Source organism: Photinus pyralis, unplaced genomic scaffold (genome assembly GCF_008802855.1).
Source record: "Photinus pyralis isolate 1611_PpyrPB1 unplaced genomic scaffold, Ppyr1.3 Ppyr1.4_LG2, whole genome shotgun sequence".
In the NCBI taxonomy this organism is placed as follows: Eukaryota; Metazoa; Arthropoda; class Insecta; order Coleoptera; family Lampyridae; genus Photinus; species Photinus pyralis.
The window spans coordinates 50,779,022-50,800,275 of NW_022170403.1; the positions used below are offsets into that span (position 1 = coordinate 50,779,022).

Here is a 21,254-nt window from a genome sequence, read left to right on the forward strand (position 1 = left end):
GATTTGTGAGTTCTGCAATTTCACGCACTCGATTAGATACAAAATTTTTCCATAGTAGGTTGTTTTAACCAACATAAAACCACCATTGAATCAGAATAAAAATATGCCGGAAGATGTGTCCAATTTAAATCTCTAACAATATTATGATATAGACGACTTCCAATTAATGCTGCCAATAATTCCATTCGCGGAATTGTAATACGATCTGTAGGTGCAATTCTATTCTTCGCTTGAATTAATTGTACTTCAACTGCACCTTGATATTCAGAACGCAGAAAAATATATGCTGCATAAATTGATTTTGATGCATCTACAAATACATGTAATTTGGTAATTGTCGATACCACTCTTGAAATTCAACAGTTAACTCAGACGGTAAAGGTTCGTCCCACGAAAGTTTGATTTTCCAAGCCTTTTGTAAGATTAATTTTATTATTACAAGTGTTGGACAGAGAAATCCAATTGGATCAAACACGCTTTGGGCTTTTGCAAGCAGTGTACGTTTTGTGTAACAAATATTGGGTTCAACTTCAATGTTTATATATAAAAGATCATTTTTGGTATCCCATTGTAACCCTAAAATAGATGTAGGTTCACGTTCATCGCCCGTAGTCGCCCACGAATTAAGTTGGAATTTTGCTAATTCCATTATTTGCTGAGCTTCAATTTGGAATTTCTTTGCATCTTTAATATCATACATAGAAACCGCCAGATCATCAGCGTAAAAGCCCTTTTTTAACAACGTAATAGTTGATTCGTTACCTTTAATTTCATTCAAGTGATGTTGAATTGTAGCAGTTAAATGGAAAGATGAAGACGTTAACCCGAATGGAACCCTTTGAAAACGATATCCTGTTATGTTTCCACTGGTATCATACCATAAGAATTGTAAAGCATCACGATCTTTATGATGTATTCCTACCATTAAAAATGCTTTGCGAATATCTGCTGTTATACCAATGGATCCTTCTCGAAAAGTTTCAACATGGTAGCAGAGCGTGGTTCGCTTTAAAGGTTAACACGGTTGAAGTACTATGGAGCATCAAGGAGGAGGTATAGAAAAATTGAGAGGAACTGATAACTGGACTGTATGGAAATTCGCCATTCGGAATGTTTTGCGAGCGTATACAAATGCTTACGAGATATGTAATGGAGATCTCAGAATGCCAGAGGCTCTGAATGAGGAAGCTACTGCCGAGCAGAAAGCAGAATATATTAGAGACCTGAAGATTTGGGATAAAGCGGACAGAGTTGCTAGTCAAGCATTGGTCAAAGCAATAGAACCCAAAATAATGGCATTACTGGTGACATGCAATACAGCAAGACAGATGTGGATAAAACTTCATAGTATATTTGAGCAACAGACCAAACAAGCTGCTCATGTAGTACAGGCGGAGTTCTTTAGTTTTACAATGAATGAGAAAGATGATATGGTAACTCATATTTCAAAGTTCGAAACTCTTATCTTGAAACTGAATGCACTGAATGTGAAACAAGATGACATGTCTTTAGTAGTAAAACTTCTGGATACGCTACCAGATAATTATGATAACTTACAGCAGGCATGGTGGGCCAGACCAGACGAACAACAAACGTTTAATAACCTGGTGAATGTACTAACATCCGAAGAATCGCGAAGAAAACAAAGACATCTACAAAGCGAGGCATCAGAAGAAAGTACAGGAGCACTACTAGCTGGTCGATATAGGAGCAAATCACAGATTTCACATAAAAAGAATACTACAAAAGGTGCAACTACAAAGAAAACGTTTACTTGTTATGGTTGCGGAGGCAAGAATCACATAAAACGAAATTGTCCCAATCGTAAACAGAAGTTTTACAACGAGGAATCTGGAGAAAACGCTTTCATTACGGAAGTCTTGAATGCGGAAAATGACGAAGATTTTTGGATTGTTGATTCGGGGGCCACTGATCATCTAACATATCATGGCGAGTGGTTCTCATCTTTTGAACAATTTAAGACACCAGTCAAGGTCCACATTGGAAACAAGACATCGATGGATGCGTTGGGAAAAGGCGTCGTAGAAGTTAAAACTTTTGTTGATGGTAAAATTTTTGATTTTCGAATGTTAAATGTTCTCTTTGTTCCAGCTGCTCGTAGAAATCTATTCTCGGTGACAGAAGCTTTAGACAAAGGATACGAGTTCAAATCAAATCAAAAGGAGTGCTTTTTCGTCAGTGATGGAAAAACAAAAGCTAAGGGTAGACGAGTTGGTCAGTTATTCACAATGATAATGAAGGTGAAAGTACCAGAGAATAGTTTATTACAATTAAGTAATACGAAAGAAACAAACGTGACTTCGAAATTGAAATCAATTCAAGAGTGGCATGAAATGCTCGGACATCAAAACAGAGTACAAGTCGAAAAAGTGTTAAACCGTAACGGAATCGAGTACACCAAACAAGATTTTTTTTGTGAAGCATGTGTAAAAGGTAAGCAGCATCGTAAGGTTTTTCAACTACGGCAACAACGTGCTCAACGAGAAGGTGAAGTCATGAATGTTGATTTATGTGGTCCTATGGAAATCACTTCGTATGGAGGATCGAGATATTTTATCTGCTTTACATGCGATTACTCAAAATTCCGATTGATCAAATTTCTTAAGGAAAAATCAGAAACTACAAAAGGAATTGCTGAAGTCTTGAATTTTGTGAAAAATCAGTGCGGAAGACCACTAAAAATGTTGCGTTGCGACGGTGGAGGAGAATTTAACAACAAAAATCTGACAACGTTGTTAAAATCTGAAGGAGTAATCCTCAGTGTTTCAAATCCATATACCAGCGAGCAGAATGGATGTGCAGAACGCTCTAATCGCACTGTAGTCGAACTTGCAAGAACAATGTTAGCGGCGAAAGATTTACCTAAAGGATTGTGGGCCGAAGCAGTCAACACAGCTGTTTATCTGCTGAACAGAACGGGGCCTAGTAATGAAAATGGTAAATCACCTCTTGAAATATTCACGGGCAAGTCTACACATTTAAACAAACTGCACGTTTTTGGTACTACATGTTTTGTACATAAGCCAAAGCAAGTACGAAAGAAGTGGGACCAGAAATGTCAAAAAGGTATTTTTGTTGGCTATTCTGATGAGATGGATGGTTTTCGTGTTTGGTTGAGTTCTACCAGGAAAATACTTCGTAGTAGAGATGTTGTATTTGAACCAGTAAATTGTACGGACCATTCTAATGAAGAGAAGAGCATATCAAAAATGATCACCTTTGACATTAACCTTGACGAGAAGCCAAATTACGTAGCAGAATATCCAGGAGAGAACATATTTGTTCGGGAAAAAGAAATAGAGCAGGTAGAAAATGAAAATATTGATGCTGAGAATGAATTGCAAGAATCGGAAGAAGATGGACAGAATCATGAAAATATTGATGTTGATGACAATGAATTGCGAGAATCGGAAGAAGAAGATGGACAGGATCAACCAAGATATAACTTTAGAAATCGAAGAAATCTTCATTGCACAAAACGATTAATTGAAACAATGACTGCTGAAGTGGATGAACCAAAGTCCTATCAAGAGGCAATTCAATCACCAGAAAGTAGATATTGGAAACCGGCAATGAAGGAAGAAATGCAATTACTGATAGAAAACCACACTTGGATTTTGGTTAATTTACCACAAAACCGAAAAGCCATTACAAATCGGTGGACATTTAAATTCAAAAAGAAAGTTGAAGAGAAAGTCTTATCAGTGAAACACATTACTAGTGAGAATCAATTAGGTGACATTTTAACGATAAACTAAAGATTTAGGAGGGAATGTTGAAATAAATATAGTTACCTATTCAATTTATTGTAACTATGATACGATAAAATATTTAGTTCATCTGTCATAATTATACAATATACGTTTTCAGTTTATTGCTCTAATAGTTTCAACATATAGTTTGATCATTTATAATATAGCAAGAATTCTTTTTTACGTTCCAAGTTCCACTATTACCATCGACTTTACACTATATAGACAAACAGAGAAATAGGGACAAATATCAGCCGCTGCGAATATTTGCATTAAATAGGAAAAAAATGCACGTACTAATGATGAAAAAATGTTGCATCATCGGTCTATTAATAGTGTCTATATAAATTCTCATTAGCCTATGTGCAATATTCCAAGTTATTTTATGAAAAGACCGGTCCACTTTTGCATTTATGTGTTCTACTGTCACCCAATTGGTAACTCTCTTCAGATCACAGTCTAGTCTACAACAGCAGACGTTTTCTTCTCTATGTAAATCGCACTTACACGGATTTTTGCATTTTTCCCTGTCCATTTGAGATTCTGATTTTCATATTAATCTTGAAGGTGGCCGCCAAGGGTAACTGAAGTTTGGAAATAATTTTATTACTTTTATTCAACTGTAGTCTTTGTAGTATATGGAGAGCCGTCGAGTATCTGTTAAAAATGATTTATGTGAAATTATGGTTGAGTTAAAAAAATACCTATATTTCAATTTTTAAGTATGTTACATCATGGATATACAAAAATATTTAACTATTAGTCAAGTAATTACCATAAACTAACAATAGTATGTTAGAAGCTAAATATATAATGAGGAATTCAAATTGAAAAGTTATTGCCTAATGTAAAATTTGTCTGAAACAAGTGAAAAACAGATTATCGGTATATACAAAATTGTTTGATCCTATTCAGTACTGCCAGTACATGAAATAAATAGGACATTTTTATTATCAATGGATGAACTAATTTGATTCTATTTCCTTTACAATAAGCCTATAATAAAGATTGACCAAATCCCACTTTCCAATTTTACACCTCTCATTAGGATAACTACAAATAAAAGTGATTGTTGAACACAATTCTTGCATTGATAATTCAATGAAACTTAAAAATAGGGGTTACTTAGTATAATATAACAATAATGACCAATCCCTTCATGTCCCCCTAAAGTTATCAGAAACAGATAGAATGCTGCTGTACTTCACAGGCAGAAGCCTTACGTATGATACTAACAAAAATCTCAATTTACAGCATAAAAATATTGCACCCTTTATTTTTTACCAATAATTTTTTTGGGATACAGAAAGAGTGGTCCTAAAACAATTGAATATAAGTTACTTATAGTACACAAGCATACATACACATAAAACGTAATAATTTGCTATTATTATTCTCACTTATAGCCGATCTTCCATGTTGCAGTTAAACTTATCTCTTTCCAAAGTATTATATAAGTTTAACTGAGACAAGAAATATCGGCCCTTTGTGACTTGTATATTGAAAGATTGAAGCCTATTTTACTAAAAGCAGTTTTTAATTCACATTTTTACTTAAGTAGAATTCAACAAAATTAATAAAATCTGGCAGTAGTGTATCTTTACATGTCCTCAGTGGAATAGTGGAATAGAAAAATTATTGTAAATTACTATCGGTAGTGTTTTCTGAACAAAATTGAAATATTAATTTTTCTATTCATTCTCTTACTTCGCAGAAACAGAAGAGCAGGTCTTTCATGTTTTGGTTAAATCCATCTCCCATTTCCTACATAAATAAATTTATTTCCATGGAATAATTTCATTGTGACACGAAAGACAGCCCCTAGCTATTGAACTAATTCTATCTGATTGTAATTAATAAATCTCGTAAAAATTTGACCGTAAAGCTGTACAATTCCATAAATAAATATAAAACTTTCTCATGTAAAACCTACATGTTATGTTATTTAATAAAACAGTTATAGAATTTCTAGTGCCATAGGTAATTTATTGGTTTTACAGTTAACTAAAAGATGTTATTTGGTTACAACAACAAATGTTAAAATAGCATGGTTATTGACTTAGTATTTAGCTATTTTTTATATCTTCATTCATGGAGAGGTATTGTGTCATGCTCCTGTAAAGAATACACATTTTTGAAAAAACGCTTGTTAAAATAAACGTTAACAATTACTAGTATTATCATTTTTATTGTAATTTTTTAGAATGATGAAAAATCATTGAAAGGTAATGGGGTATGCAGCCTGTTTCACGCAAACCGTTACCTAAAAGTTTTCAGGCCCTCGTTGATACATTAAATCTGAAAATTTGCATACCGACATAGTTTTTCATGATCTATCGAAAGAAAATATTATCACGATCGTTTCACTTCCGGTTATACCGGATGTGGATATCCGCATCAAAGGTTTTTCAAAATTTTTGACGTTTAACCGCTTTTTTTAAGAGCGAGCACCCTCTCGAGTTCTGCCGACTTTACAGATAGAAAAGTAGATCTTCTCTCCAACTCCATTGTGGAGTCATTTAAACAAGCATGTTCTCTGAGAACGGCCAACCTGATAAAAACGGAGCTACTTCTCTTCACAATAAAAAGAGTTAGAGGGTCTTCAAGCTCCCTGCTATTCCAAAAGCACCTACAATTTTCAGAGTCAGTGAAATATGTAGTCATCACACAATTGGGAGACTTTGGGGACCATCCTCAAAGGCTGTCCTGAGGCTGTACATTAGACCTATGTTCTGTTATGGTGCAATTGTTTGATGGCCTAGAACCTGACTCTCCTCAACCTTCGCACTTCTTAATCATGTACAAAGACTAGAGTGCCTTGCTTGCGTCCTGGAGGCTGTTGAATAGCAGAGGTATTGAAGTGGGCCACTCTCAAGTTCTGGACAAGGCGATTGAGGGATTTCCTATCCGAGAAGGGCGACTCACTCCTCAATTCATATTAGGGAAAAACTATCACATCTTTTTAGATGAGGGAGTGGCTTCCCAACCAGCATATTTATCTACATAGATGGATCTAAAACATTGGAAGGAACAGTCCCTGGTATCTACTACAAAGAGCTGAACTTCCATATCACTAACTTCCTACTGTATTCCACTTAGAATTGGTAAGACTAACGCTCAGTGCAAGTAATCCCCGAGACCTCTACCGTTTGGTTTATGGTGGTGTTCCATGTCTGGCAGGGTCGTCCTACCTTCCATTCTGAGGCACATTGATTCTTGGCAACTCGTAGGATGTGGTCTTTGTTCCTCCTGTTTATATGTCCCCAGTATCTTATCTGCCTCATGTTCAGTCTCCTGGCAATCGTCTTTTCCTCTAATAGTTCTCTTCTCTGCTTTCTTGTGAGGTTGCTGTTTTCTTTAGTATCCTGAGTGCCTTCCACTCCGCCCTCCTCAATGTTCGTCTGTTGCTTCTTGTTGGCGCTGAAGTGTTAATTCCGTATAAGATTGTCGGTGCTATGATCGTGTTGTAAATTATCATTTTCAAGTTGTCCGGTATTTACTTTTCTCGTAAGAAGTTCCAGATTCCGTGTGTGATTCTGAATGCGTTGGTTATTCTGTCTTTCACTGCATTGTGCCATATGACGGTGCATTTGATAACTTACCTAATTTTAAGTTTAGAATCTTTAAACTTGTTATCCTCTTTAAAGTGGACACTGCAAACGGCATGATTATGATTCGGCATAAAATGTTTGCGGTTAATTCTATTTTTCCATGCTTTATATCGACACTGCTCCTTCTCTTCTCGGGGAAAATTATGCAATGTAACATTGGCCTTTTTCAAATTATTGTTGCAGCCAACAACACAACAGTTAGGCATTAATGCAGATCACTGACTACCAGTCTCAAATTACACGTCAAACGTCAACGAAGCTAGTAGCACTCATATACAGTGCGTTTATCTTAAACTCGAACATACGATTTTGCATGCAATGTTAATGTTCCATTAAAAAAATTCACAGATTTCGCAATCCTTGCAACCATCGGAGACATTGGAAATGATAATCGTATAACCTATAAAGTCATAAATAACCCTTATTCACGTGGAATAATCTTGCTCCACTCGCTCGCAAGCTATCTCGTGTCGCAAACGTAAACTTTCTGAATAATAAGGGGCGTAACATGCTCGTAATACTATAATAATAATAATATACTATACTATTTATGCATAACATAAAGAACGAAACTAGTAGAATCTCCCGTGACCACAGGGCTGCTCTGCAGGTACTTCGCCACTGTAAAATTATCTCTAGGGTGGTTTCCGAATGTCACCATGCGCTGGAGCAAGTAGCAAGCAGCACCACGTTTGAGCTCGTATGGGTTAAAGGGCATACTGGAAGAAAAGGTAATGAGAAAACCAACGAGCTAGCACAACTGACCTCAAAACAGATGTTTATGGTCAAGAGCTGGCTTTTCCACTTACAGTTGCACCTGTACATAGCTTAAGGCTCCTCTGTAGTCAATTTGTATTTCAGTGTTATTGCAATTGGTTAGACCACCAACAATACACATTGCTACATGCTCTCCTTGAGTGAAACCAACGATGTATCTGTAATTCTCAGTTTTGCATATTCTCTTCATTTATTGTTAAACACAATAGACCATGTATAATGATCAAGGACTAATTATGTAAACAAGATTTTCGAAAAGCTGTACAATATTTGACTGGAGATGCACAAATACCTATTTCTGTTATCGTTGAATAAATTACTTATTCAATGCATTTACTGCATTTTTCCATAATGACACCTTCTGTAAATTAACTGGTTTTCAGGTAATTAGTAATTAATAGATTAGCATTGTGTGTTACAACATTTTTTAATTGCCCCTTTATTTCTTGTGATTTGGCCTAATCATTTTTACTGATTTATAGATTTTTATAGTTATTAGGTACATGTGCATGAATAAATTCACTTAGGTATGGTAGATCCTAAAAAAACCGGCACTGCGAACACCTAAAATAAATCTTTCTTTACTTATTTACAAGGGTGAACAACAATAAAAATTGTATGTTTTTCATAAAAATGGTAGCTAACATTTAAAATTCTGTTACAATGATTAAAAGTATAACATTTATACTGATTCTAAATAAATCCTTATCTTTTCAAAAATTAATAACAATTGTACATTTAGCGTATTACTTATTTATATCTATGCACGACCCATGAAGAATTTTTCCGAACATCTTTTGTGGGGTAAGATGACTTCACTTTTTTGCCCTGAATTCAATGGTAAAAATAAAATTTACTTGATCCTCCTATTTTTTGAGGGGCAAATATTCCCGTTGATAAAGTTGATATCAGTCCATATTGAGAAAAGGAGTAGGTAGTAGTAAAAAATTTACCGGTTTCTGTCGCTACATAGTATTGGATATTTGAAAAAAATTCGCCAAGTTGATGTGAAGTTTGTGGGACTCCATCAAAAGGTATTCTCAAACGGAAAGATAAATAGTCGAATTTTTTTAAAAGTGCAAGAATTTTTTTATATCCACCACTTTCACTAACTTGACTTTACATGAGCAAAACAGTGACACTTTGTTTTAAATAAAATTGTCAGTGTCGGCCATTAGTTATCGTATCCCGCTTAGGAATTTAACTAAAAAGGAAAATTGTATTTATATCGGTAGCGTTTCTTTTATATAACATACCACGACGTTTCCTATGTTTATGTTCCGCTAATAAGTGAAAAAATGCCTATGTGTCATTTGTTATCTATTGGCCGCAACTTTATGGAAAGCAAAGGGCATGTGCATCTTTTGCTTTTGGTCGCATTTCTCGAAATAGATAATTTTCACGAAGACTTACTCTTAGTCCAGTATGCAGATCATTTTGACCTGCAAAATGTGGTGTAAAAGATTTTATTGTTTTAAATGGTCCATTTGTGTCCAAATAACATGTATTTGAAGCGTACGCACAAATTGTTTCCCGGCACAACTTTTGGCAGCCAAAAAACCTCAACATTTTTGGCATTTTTTTAGTTTTTCACTTAAAACTCGAAAATGGTCCATATTTTATGAATAATTAAAGAAAACAAAATTATGCGTCGATAAAAAAAAACAAACAAAATCGGTCCAATAGAAAAATTTTTTCAAGCGATCAAAAAACGCCCATTTTTTCCAACGAATTTCAAACATTGGTCCAATTTTAAATTGTTGCTACTTTTTTAACTCTCTGATTGATGTTCTACAATCTTTAGGGAGGGGAGGTAGTGGATTTTATCGTTCCTTTAGGAGTTCATTAGCGTTCTTTCTCACTTCTTTAGAAAAGTTGGAAAAAATGGGCGTTTTTTGATCGCTTGTAAACATTTTTCTATTGGACCGATTAGTTTTGTTTTTTTTTATCGACGCAGAATTTTGTTTTCTTTAATTTACTAAAGAAGTGTTATTCATAAAATATGGACCGTTTTCGAGTTTTAAGTGAAAAATTGAAAAAAGTTCGAACGTTTTGAGGTTTTTTGGCTGCCAAAAGTTGTGCCGGGAAACAATTGGTGTCCACTCTGCAAATACATGTTATTTGGACCCAAATGGACCATTTAAAACGTTAAAATCGTTTACACCACATTTTGCAGGAATCGGCCCTTCTGACTGCTCCGCATACTGGACTATCTGAGGAAACTGATAATTTTAGATGGGAAATATACACAAACATGTAATTTAGTCATATTTGATTTGATCCAACTAAACAAAGTGCTACGCTTCTGGTAGTTTGAAAGCATTGTTATAAAACAGAGTTCATATTCAGCACTACTTATGATATAATATGTGAAGTACCTAGTATTGTACGTACCCCCGCCCCGTCAAAGGGAAATATTATTACAGCCTCATTATAGGTTTTTTTTTATTTCTTGAAGCATCCTGATGGGATGCAAAAGGTTTTAGAAATAAAAAATTATTTCCAATGTACCTATAATAGGATATCCATTTTTCGTCTTGGGAATATGTGACATTATGATTTACAAATCAACAGCATTCAAATAAATAAATAATAAATAGTAATTTATCTAATCCATATCATTAGGAACGGCGTAACAATGTGTAGGGTAATGCCAGGTAGTTTCTTTTGTTTTCCCTTTCAAGTAATGAGTTGTCGCCTCAGGCGTTATAAGTGCAATTTGAGTTGCCTATCCTTACGTTAGCGTTTTGATTTTTTTCTGAAGATCGCGAAACATATTTTTTAAAATATATGCCTTATCATAATAGATGGAAATAATATCTTTAAGTACCGCCGTAAGAAATACTGTCGGATTTCCAAATTGGTGCTGTACCTTTTTCTACCCTCATTACAACGGCTGTTATTTACAAAAAACGATTTTTCTATTCATCGATCTTTCTAAAAAACTAAGACCGATATTTCAATTTTTTTTAAGTACTGCCCTTCTTTTCATCATTGCAAAGAATATCCACTATCGAGAATTTGTTAGATTTCAACTACAAAAGCAGCATTTCATAAGAAAGTTTAGCTATTTTTCCAATATGGCGGATTGACTACAGAGGAGCCTTAATAACTCAAGACACCCAACCTAGCACAGGGAAAGGTGGAACTCAATGCTTGATGCTCGCCAATGCGAGAGAAGCCAGGACCATTTCGAAGCTTGACGGGTTTTTTTGTTGTATCTTTTGAGTAGCGTTCAATTATAAGCCGTTTAATAGTTTTTTGAACAGCTTGGTCATAAATTCGTATGTCATTTTCTTTAATCTATCGGTCTCTCAGACTGGTGCGTGCGCTCAAGTTACAAAATGTAATTAATTACATTGTGCCCTTGACACCTACTATTATTTATGTGAATTTTTTAAAATGTGACTGTTTGACTAATTAGAGTTCGACAGTTTATTTGACAACAGAAACTACCAGCCTAACAAACTTCATCACTTGTTTTATTCTCCTGCGTAATACTTGTGTTTTAACCAATCACAGTGAAGATCGAAGCTTCCCTATGCGCTCTACCGCTTTAAAATGAATATAGTTTACGTATAAAACTATACTTACGCAAACGCGTACCTATTTTTAAGCTGGAACAAGTTTCTTAGGGGTTGCCTCATGTTGTCGTCTTAACCGCCTACGAAATTCAATGGGCAGTTTCTCATAGCACTTCTTGCAAGCGGGTTTTAAATCGAATTCATAAAACTTCGTCTTCTGATTCATTTTTTGATCACACATAGAACAGGCAAAGTGATGAACACACCACGCCTTATTAAGAGCCGTAAAAACTGAAAAATAAAAAATTGCAGACCCAATTTGAACGCACAGCAGTACCTACCATCTCCAGCAATTACTTGATTGCACACAAAACAGAGATTACCGAAGAGTTGATGATAGTGGGTTTCACAGTATGCCAATCCTTTTTTCTCATAATGACGGTGCCCAAAGAATGGTTTTTCACATTTTGCACAGACAAAATGCTAAAATGAAGACATTATATTTTGCGCAAGTGGATAGTGAGAAATCCAACCTCAACGTGCCAGTGCTTTCCTAAGGCTGTAACGACTCGCTCCTCGATTGGTCTACGACAAGCACCACATATAGGTATACCCATTTTATCATGGCATCGTAAACAGTACAGCTCGTTCATGTCATTGTTCGCAAAACCGGGCCTACTTCTAACCTCTCGGGCACTGCTATCAAGTTCAACCCCGCATGCAGTGCAAATAAAATGATACGGATGGTAAACTTCGCCTCGAAACTTTAAAGGCTGATCATCAATCAGGCCACTGCAAAATTGGAAATGTAAACAAGTGGGCGTGTCCACAACCCTAATACTAACTGGCACTTGTGACAAACGTATTTGCCCAAACCAACCGCCTTTACTTTGGCATTACACTCATGGCATAAGGCACGTCCAGCATTGCGAATGAAACCCGAATCGGCTAGCTCCCCGGAGCACATCTCGCATCGAAAACAATTAGGATGCCAATTAGCGTTCATCGCCTTTATCACGCGCCCTATAACAAACTCGCCACATTTTCCGCAGCATGGTGCAAATAAAACCTGAAAATCGTGCTCGCAGTACTTTCTATTTTCGAATTCGTAAAAAATGCCTTCTTTAAACGGCCGGAAACATTGCGCGCATCTAAGAATTCATAGGTAAATACGATAAAGGCGCCGAGAATTATACGTACACAAAACACTGTTGGTGCCATAGCTCTCCTGTGGAATTGACAATTTTTTCGTGGGGCTCAAAACCTTCCCCACATCTTGAGCACATCATGTTATCAAATGACATTCCTCCAGTTAAACTGAAACAAAAAGAATTTTAAAATATATAAATAATAGTTTCAAACAAATTATTATTATTATGGGCTTACATACAAATTCCTTTCAACTCCCTTTTATTTGATTATTTGCGTTGTTAATGTTAACTAAGCAAGAAAATGTTGATTCTTTTATGTTCATTTTTTGATGTTAAATGCATAATTTTAAAACATCAACACACTTTTTAATTACCTTGTGTTACATAAATAATCTAAAAACAGAAGAAAAATACAAAAAATATTCAGTGTCTCTTGTAAAAGATAGAATTTTGAGCTTCTGAAGATCAGCCCTGTTTGGTTGGTGAGATAAATTTACTTTCAAAAAATCACGGCTGCCTTTAAATTTTTCAAAAAACGTTTTTTGTACATTTTTATTATAATTGTCAGAAATATACAGTGCGTTTGAGATAAGAGGGTCACCTCAATGTCTTTTATTTGGCGAGATTTGTCAAATAAAATTTTACATGTGACATTGCTATCTATCCGATCGCATATTGAAACTTCCGGCACGACTTCCGGTTTAACCAGAAATCGACGCAACTTTTGTTTTTCAAATGTATTTTTAAAAAATACATATTTAAAAAGAGCAATCAATTTGCTGTACAACATAAAATATTCATATGGTTGATATACAAAAAATGGAAATATTCTTGATTCAATATTTAGAAATCTAGCAAACCGTGTACCATATCACACAGAAAATAGCTACATCAACTTGTTCAATGTTTCTTTTTGAAGATTTACTTTTGCGCAATACGATCTGCCCGTGGAACACAACGGACACCGCGCATCCTGACAGCACCCGGTATGCTAGATTAAATGTTTTGTAAATATTGAATCAAGAATTCCTCCATTTGTTTGTAGATCAACCATATTTTATGTTGTTGTACAGCAAATTGAATGCTCTTTTCAAATACCTTAAAAAGCAAAGGCATTGACATTTCAAAAATAACAGTTGCGACGATTTCCGGTTAAACTGGAAGTTTCAATATACGATCCGATAGAACGTAATATCTCATATAAAATTAGATTCTCGATTAGATTTGAGATATTTTTCCTATCTCGCCAGTAAAAGAGACATTGAGGTGACCCTCTTATCTCGAACGCACTGTATATATCAGTAAAGTGCTCTTTGGGGATGAGATACGCGGAAATGTTATTACGAAAAGGAAAACTGAGTAAATGTGCAAAATTTCCAAGCACTAGATTTACTTTTTATTTCTGAACTAAATTTTTTTAGGAAATCCGACAAAATGTTACTTACAAAACTGTCCAAATATAATTAATGACCATGTAGCCAATATGAAGAGCTTCAAATTTGCTACACGGTCATTAGGTACATTCTATTTTGAACAGTGTTTTTAAGTAACATTTTTTCGGATTCCCTCAAAAAAATCCATTAAAAAATCAAAGTAAGTAGAGGGCTTTGAAATTGCACGTTCACTCAGTTTTTCATTCTGAACAACTTCTCTTAGTCCACAAAGAACACTTTACTAGTAAAGAACTTTTTTTTTGAAAATTTCAAAGGCACCCTTGATTTTTCGAAACAAATAATGTCACAAATTATTTACCGACCATGCAGGACTCAGCATAGCTCAAAATTAAATTCGAAAATGTTTTGTCTTTTACAAGAGACGACCAATCAGGGGACACTATGTAAAATAAAGCCACAACATGATGGTAAAGAAAAAGCGTAAAAATAGAAAGCAATGTACATGATGAAGTATAAAAATGAAACAGAATAGAAGTATGTTAAAGTACTGAAAAAAGTTGACCAAAGTTGGCTCTGTGAATGTGTGACCACTTTAGAACTTTAGAAAAACCAATATCAAATGTGTATTTTTTCTTTGAAATGGTTAGCGGTATATTCATCAAGCATTCAAATACACACTATAATTCATAAACAAAGACGGACGAACGGAGGGGTAGGTAAAAACCAAAACAGCTGACATAGGTATAGACTCTAAATTTATGCAGAGATCTCTCAAGGTGCTTCTTAAAACAAATGCACTAGCGCTTTTCAAACCACCTTTGATCTTATACACTGAAAAATTCTTTCAACTTGACATATTCAAGGTAGATATGACTATTCACTTACCCACAAACAAATCAACTAATGTCTATTTTTAAAATCAACTTCAGAAAAAAAATGCCGGAAACTCGTGGTTAGTATGATAAAACATGTGTGTAACCAGAAAAATTAAGTACATTCACAAAGGATATGTACAACACAAGTATTCACTTTCAAAATTGAACCAAAAACACTACAACCTCAAACAAAAAATTAAGAAAACCTGTATTTTTACTTCTTCTTTTTTGATTCTGCTCTGTTCACTAAGGAGATACAATTCTGATAAATGTGTGGACAATTTCACTGGTTACAAAACGGCGTATATATAAGACATTTAAAACATGAGTCAGGAAATAAAAATTAGTTGTATATTGTTTAGGACTTTAGGTGACAATACGAATGCCGGCTATCTATATTTTGAAAAGGAAACCTACGGAATATTTTGAGAGTATACTAAGTCAATGAATCCAGCTAAAATATTTTCAAGTTAATGACACTTCCGGTTAACCGGAATTTGATGCCAACTTACTTATTTTAAATTGAACACCACTGTGTTCATATTTTGATTATAAATAAATACAGGGGGTTCAAAAAGGAACATGGAATTGAATAGAAATCCCTTATTTTTATAACTATGTCCTATTAAGCACTGAAAAGAAGGGTTACTTTACATACAATGATAAATCCCTTTGGTTTAGAAACTATTTCATTGAAAGAACTAGTTATTATTTCAAAAACAGATATTTTTTGAGATACATTACTTTATGCAAAGTCACACATTTATTTTCAGTGATTACTCAATCTCAAATCTGTAAAGATTTCCTATTCTTGCAAGAGTTGATGATAAGTCAACTCAAAAACATTCCAAAAAACTAAAAATTTAATCAGTTCTTCCTTGGGTGATGATAAAACATAATACTGAAAACAGAACTGGAAATTTCGAAACCGTTCGCGAGTTATCAGGTAAACAGGCGGACGGACGGACGAACAGAAAGTCCAAAATCATGAGTGAGCTGTGCCGCTCGTTAATAAGTGCGCAGTTCCGCTAGATACAAATAATGAAAACAACAATTAACCAATTAATATCAAATAAAATGATACTGTACCGATGCTTTTGTTTTTGTTCTATCGTAACTTTCAAATCACGAATGTGTAATTTGTCAACAACATTGTCAATAGATCCTTCAGATTGGGAATCTTCGAAATCGTCACCGTCTAAGTCATCGTAATCATGGAAATTTTCTTTGAGCATATTCTCGTACGATTCTACCCGCCTTTGGTATAGCAGACTTTCCCCGAGAGGTTTTAGGTCTGGTACGTCCGGAGATTGATCTTGCGGTAAATTGAAACTGCTGTACATTATGATAATTGCACGTGAAAGTGGAAATGGTGATTAATTCAACTACGATATGAAAGATACTACAAACGGTTATCATTTATTTGTTTAATGATACGTGGATAAGTACCTACGGTATTTTTTAATGATTTTATATATACAGGGTGCGTCTAGGTCTACTGACATTTTCAAAGAAATGTCATTCCTTTCTTTATGTTTTAATTTTAAAAACAACTACAACTAAAGACGTCAAGATATGCGAAAAGGTTTTTTTGTATTATGAAATCAACTAAATTACAAATTTTTACAGCAGAGTTACGCTTCAGTATGCGTAGCCTGTATAAAGTATGTGCACTTCTTTTGCCTGCTACCGCCACCGCGACCGCGTTGGTTGGCGCAGACGTTGTAATAATTTTGATATAAATTGGCAATCCCACATTGTGTTAACTGTTAACTCAATAGTTTGTTAGCACTGCAATGCATAAATTGACTGCGACTAAACCCCTAGCGGTTGGTTTTATAATTAAAAGAAAGCATAGCAACATTTCTTTATTATTTAATACTCTTTTGAAGAACCTTGTTATACAGGGTGTTAAATATGATATAAATACGGAAAGGGCCAATTCTTTGACTTATTTTATGACTAAAAGTTCATACAAACATAAGTCCGCAAACGCTTCGTTACCGATCTACAAGGTGCTATAGTTCTACAGCACATGTACTCGTACACGGTGAGTCAAAGATCGCGCGGAGTAACATAATGCCTTGAGATAAGATTTTTCAATAGAGTGCTTTTGTATTATGATATGGTTGAATATTCTCCACATTTTAAAAATATTTGGAATTATACAGGGTACAGGGTGCGCCCACAAAGTAGGACGCCAAAATGGTACATTTATTTAAATAGAATCGCCTGTATTTGAATGCATTTTTCAGTTCTAAGTGTAATTGTACGACTTTTTTATTATACAGTTAAGATCCGAGAAACTAGTAGTTTTAAAGATAATTCAATTTGTAAGAAAAATTTGGCATTTGCAAGCGTCAGTATATTGTCAAAATTATTACTTAAATTTTGATTCCAGATTTTCGTTTTGGACGAGGCAGATAAAAATTGCATTTTTTTGGATGGCCACCTCGTTATTATGTAAATTACATATAACTTATTTAAGATTAGAATATAAAAATCAGGAAAACCCAAGATATTTCGAAAACTATCAGAGATAGGTATAGGACATTATTATCAAAAGTTGAAAGTTTTTGGAGGAGCTAAAATATGACAGAAAAATATAGGTATTCCATTTAAAAAGTGAAATTTTTTAATATGAAGTTTTGTAACTTTAGACCTACAAAAAACACATTGTAAGCTATTTTTGGATGTTCATAGTAGATGCATTTGTCTGACTTTTACTTTACCCAGGATAAAAGGTATATAGAACCTGGAACCAAAATTTAAGTAACAATTTTGACAATAACGGGTGATCAAAAATGAGTTGCTGTCGAGTGGCCTTTGGAAATTCAAGTTAATTACGATTTCCCATGTAAAGAAAAATTCCAAAGGCGACTCGACAGCAACTCATTTTTGATCGCATGGTATATTGACGCTTGCAAATGCCAAATTTGTCTTACAAATCGAATTATCTTTAAAAATAATAAATATTAGTTATTCGGATGTTAACCATATAATAAAAAAGTCGTACAATTACACGTAGAACTAAAAATGCATTCAAATACAGGGGGTTCCATTTAAAAAATGTACCATTTTGGCGCCCTACTTTGTAAGCGCATCCTGTATAATTCCAAATATTTTTAAAATGTAGAGAACATTCAACCACATCATAATATAAAAGCACTCTATCGAAAAATCTTATCTTCAAGGCATTAAGTTACTTCGCGCAATCGTTGGCTCACCCTGTACAATTTAGACCTTTAATTTATAAACATATGCAAATCCACAATGTACACAATCGAACATGACCCTTGAAAAAACAACGTCTTGTAAATTCTCACTACCATTGACATGAGCATATAACTTTATTTCAAATTTGCGCGAAATATCTCAAAAACAGCAGAAGATATAAAGAAAAAACTTATAAATCTTGTAATTTCAACACCCTGTAACGAAGCGTTTGCATGAACTTAAGTCATAAAATAAGTTAAAAAATTAACCCCTGTGTATTTATAATATTTAGGAACACCCTGTATTAACCAAATATGAAAACATGGAGGTGACCATGAGAAAAAAAATTATTGCCCTTTCAACATTATCACACTTTCTCCAACATATTTCTAATAAGGCCCTTGAAAAATAACTATGTCAAAAGTTAATTTCGAGGTACATGGACAACATTATTACAACCTTTATTTTACACCATGTTTGCATGTACATAATATTCAGCATTGTGCATTAATGCCTGGTGTTGATACACTGTACAGCAGATCATGAAGTTCTCCGTTACTTATGTATTACATTGATTCCTAAAATTGCTATAGAAAAGATAACATAAGTCACTGATAAGTTATCTGATTACACACATACTAAGTATGTGCATTAGGTATCGTATCATAGATATTGTTCCATTTGTATCTAAATAAGGTAAGTAGCAGTACCTAGTCGGATTTTGTGAAGATTTAGTTCATTCCGTTAAGTAAATATGTGCTTGTTGCCATTCCCGAATTCACAATAGAATTAATTAGTTAATAAAGTTATTTTAGTTTATAATAATCAACTTTTATACCTTGGCATAGGAGTTGGAGACATTGTTTTTTGATTATTTTATGGATGTGTGGTAAAGATGAAAATCAAAAGATGAAAATATTGGTGGCAATCTGTAAAAATAAAATCACGTCTTATACAACGATACACGACAAAATATTGTGGGATAAGAAACCTACTTACCAAAAAAATTTCGCAATTAATTCTTATTTATTTATATATTTACACACCCAGTTTTCGGATTACCTAATTCGGCCCACTAAAAATGGTAATATGCAGTCATTTCTTGGCCAATGAACAACGCTCACCAGTTATTCTAATTCGCTATACAGGATGGTTCTATATCTACATGAAACGAAATACAGGGTGTAACAATCAAGAATTTAAAAAAAAGTGTAAACAAAGCTATACATATAATGACAAGAATTGGAAATGAACATGATCAATAGCTCGTATGTGGTAGGAATCTTCTTAAGTATTCACGAGGAAAAACACCAAGTCTTCACCACATTATAATTTAATAAATGTCAGCATTTATTTATTAAATTATAATGTGGTGAAGACTTGGTGTTTTTCCTCGTGGATACTTAAAAGTATAATGACAAACTGTAGAAAATTTTTTATACAACAGTTTTACAATTTTTCTAGTAGTTTATGATTTTTGTATTGTTGTAGATGGCTAAATTTCAGTTGTTAATAGTTAATTTAACAGGAACAGATCGGTATGAAAAAAGCTTTGATATCTTTTTGGCGTTTGCTCGAGACGTATCAAGAATTGAACAAGATATTGTGTATATGTAATGTATCCTTTTCTATTTTGTAAAGTTTTTTTTTTCAAAATTCCTACTCAAAGATTCAGTGACTGTATAAAGACAGTATGGCCATGGTGTTGTTTTCATTTGGTAATTGAGAGATTCACCATGTTTTAACCAAGATATATATCGTATTGGTAGAAATTAACCCGAAAAGTAGTGATGAGGTCACGTGACTGGAATATATTTTTTCTTTTTCTCTAGTGTATTTTTTTCTTAATATTTAAACAATAAAACTAGTGGTCATGTAAACTCCCGACTTGACTTTTCGACTACTTTTAAAAAAGTCATTGTAATTATCTTTGGTCAGTATAACATTTAGAAAATGTCATCTATACCGCCTTTATTTTGCACCAGGCGCAAAAAGTTTGAGGCCTTTTTTGTAGATCTCATCAAGACACATCTTTCTTATAATTAACATTTTTCACTCTGATGCTTACTTTTAGAGAAAACGACAAATATACAAAAATAAAATAGATAGTTTAACTTTTCAATTCAAAACTTCTCAAAAACAAAGGAACTCACAAAAAAATTGCAATGAACTGTTTTATACAGTTTTTTAAGTCATTTTGGGCAGTGTATGTAAAAAAATTTTAAAAATATTTTTCAAGCCGTTATAGCTCTTTTAAACTTTTGACATTCTCAACAACCATGAAGATTGTTACGGATTAAAACCAAAATAGGACGTTTTCGATTCCCCATACCACCCTATACACCCCAAATTTCGTCCAAATCTGTTCAGGGGTTTTTTAATTATCGTGGCCACAAAAAACAAACCACACACCCTCACACACACAGACGTCAAGCTAAAAATCACTTTTTTTGGGGTCTGTGTGCTTCAAAACGTCCAGAAAACGCAATATTGGCATATCAAAAATTTATCACGATTACAATACTTTCCTTTATACATACCTACTTTGTATGTAGTCGGAAAGTAAAAAAGCTTACAAAAGTAAACCAATATTACTTCAGGAGAAAACAAATATACACTTCCTGTTCTTTAAATTAAACAAACTTCTCCGAGGACTTGACCTCTCGACAGACTTCCTAAAATCAAAGCTACATTTCCACCTTGAATAACAATTCCTAGTCGTTGATAATGATAGGTAAGGTAGTGCATTTTAATTGTAGATCAAAATTTAGCGGAAGCCGGATTGGAATTTGAGGATTTTGAACTTACCCATACCACAGATATACGTATTCTTTACGTATATCTGTGCCTATACCTTATACCCAACGTGTAGAGAAAGACTGAGATCAGAGTCGAATGATTCCTAAGGTAATTCCCATCTCTGCCAGAGATGT

At 34.1% G+C, this 21,254-nt stretch overlaps 1 protein-coding gene across 8 annotated transcripts; it reads right to left on the reverse strand.

The window, feature by feature from the left end:
* Nucleotides 1-4,485: 4,485 nt before the first annotated feature.
* LOC116163189 (LIM and senescent cell antigen-like-containing domain protein 1) lies at nucleotides 4,486-19,457 on the reverse strand. Of its 8 annotated transcripts, none has more exons than XM_031477043.1 (8): nucleotides 19,321-19,457; nucleotides 19,160-19,250; nucleotides 12,886-13,002; nucleotides 12,531-12,836; nucleotides 12,219-12,477; nucleotides 12,027-12,168; nucleotides 11,768-11,976; nucleotides 4,489-5,888 (listed from the first exon to the last, which is right to left on the reverse strand). In XM_031477043.1, exons 2-7 carry the CDS (start codon nucleotides 19,180-19,182, stop codon nucleotides 11,774-11,776), a joined length of 1,050 nt encoding a protein of 349 aa, XP_031332903.1. In that variant the 5' UTR covers nucleotides 19,183-19,250; nucleotides 19,321-19,457; the 3' UTR covers nucleotides 4,489-5,888; nucleotides 11,768-11,773. The 8 variants fall into 8 exon arrangements, 7 of the variants coding, with proteins under 7 accessions (XP_031332900.1, XP_031332899.1, XP_031332898.1 ...); XR_004143690.1 differs by lacking the exons at nucleotides 4,489-5,888; nucleotides 19,160-19,250; nucleotides 19,321-19,457 and adding exons at nucleotides 7,894-8,103; nucleotides 8,150-8,319; nucleotides 16,195-16,513; XM_031477040.1 differs by lacking the exons at nucleotides 19,160-19,250; nucleotides 19,321-19,457 and adding an exon at nucleotides 16,195-16,513 and having other exon boundaries at nucleotides 4,486-5,888; nucleotides 11,772-11,976.
* Between the last annotated feature and the right edge of the window lie 1,797 nt (nucleotides 19,458-21,254).

Coding starts and splice junctions, on each gene's coding strand:
- LOC116163189 (XM_031477040.1), bottom strand. CDS start 16,448: ATGTACAGCAGTTTCAATTTACCGCAAGATCAATCTCCGGACGTACCA. Junction 13,003..16,194: donor GAACAAAAACAAAAGCATCG/GTACAGTATCAT, acceptor TTTTTGTTTCAG/TTTAACTGGAGGAATGTCAT. Junction 11,977..12,026: donor TCAAGTAATTGCTGGAGATG/GTAGGTACTGCT, acceptor TTTATTTTTCAG/TTTTTACGGCTCTTAATAAG.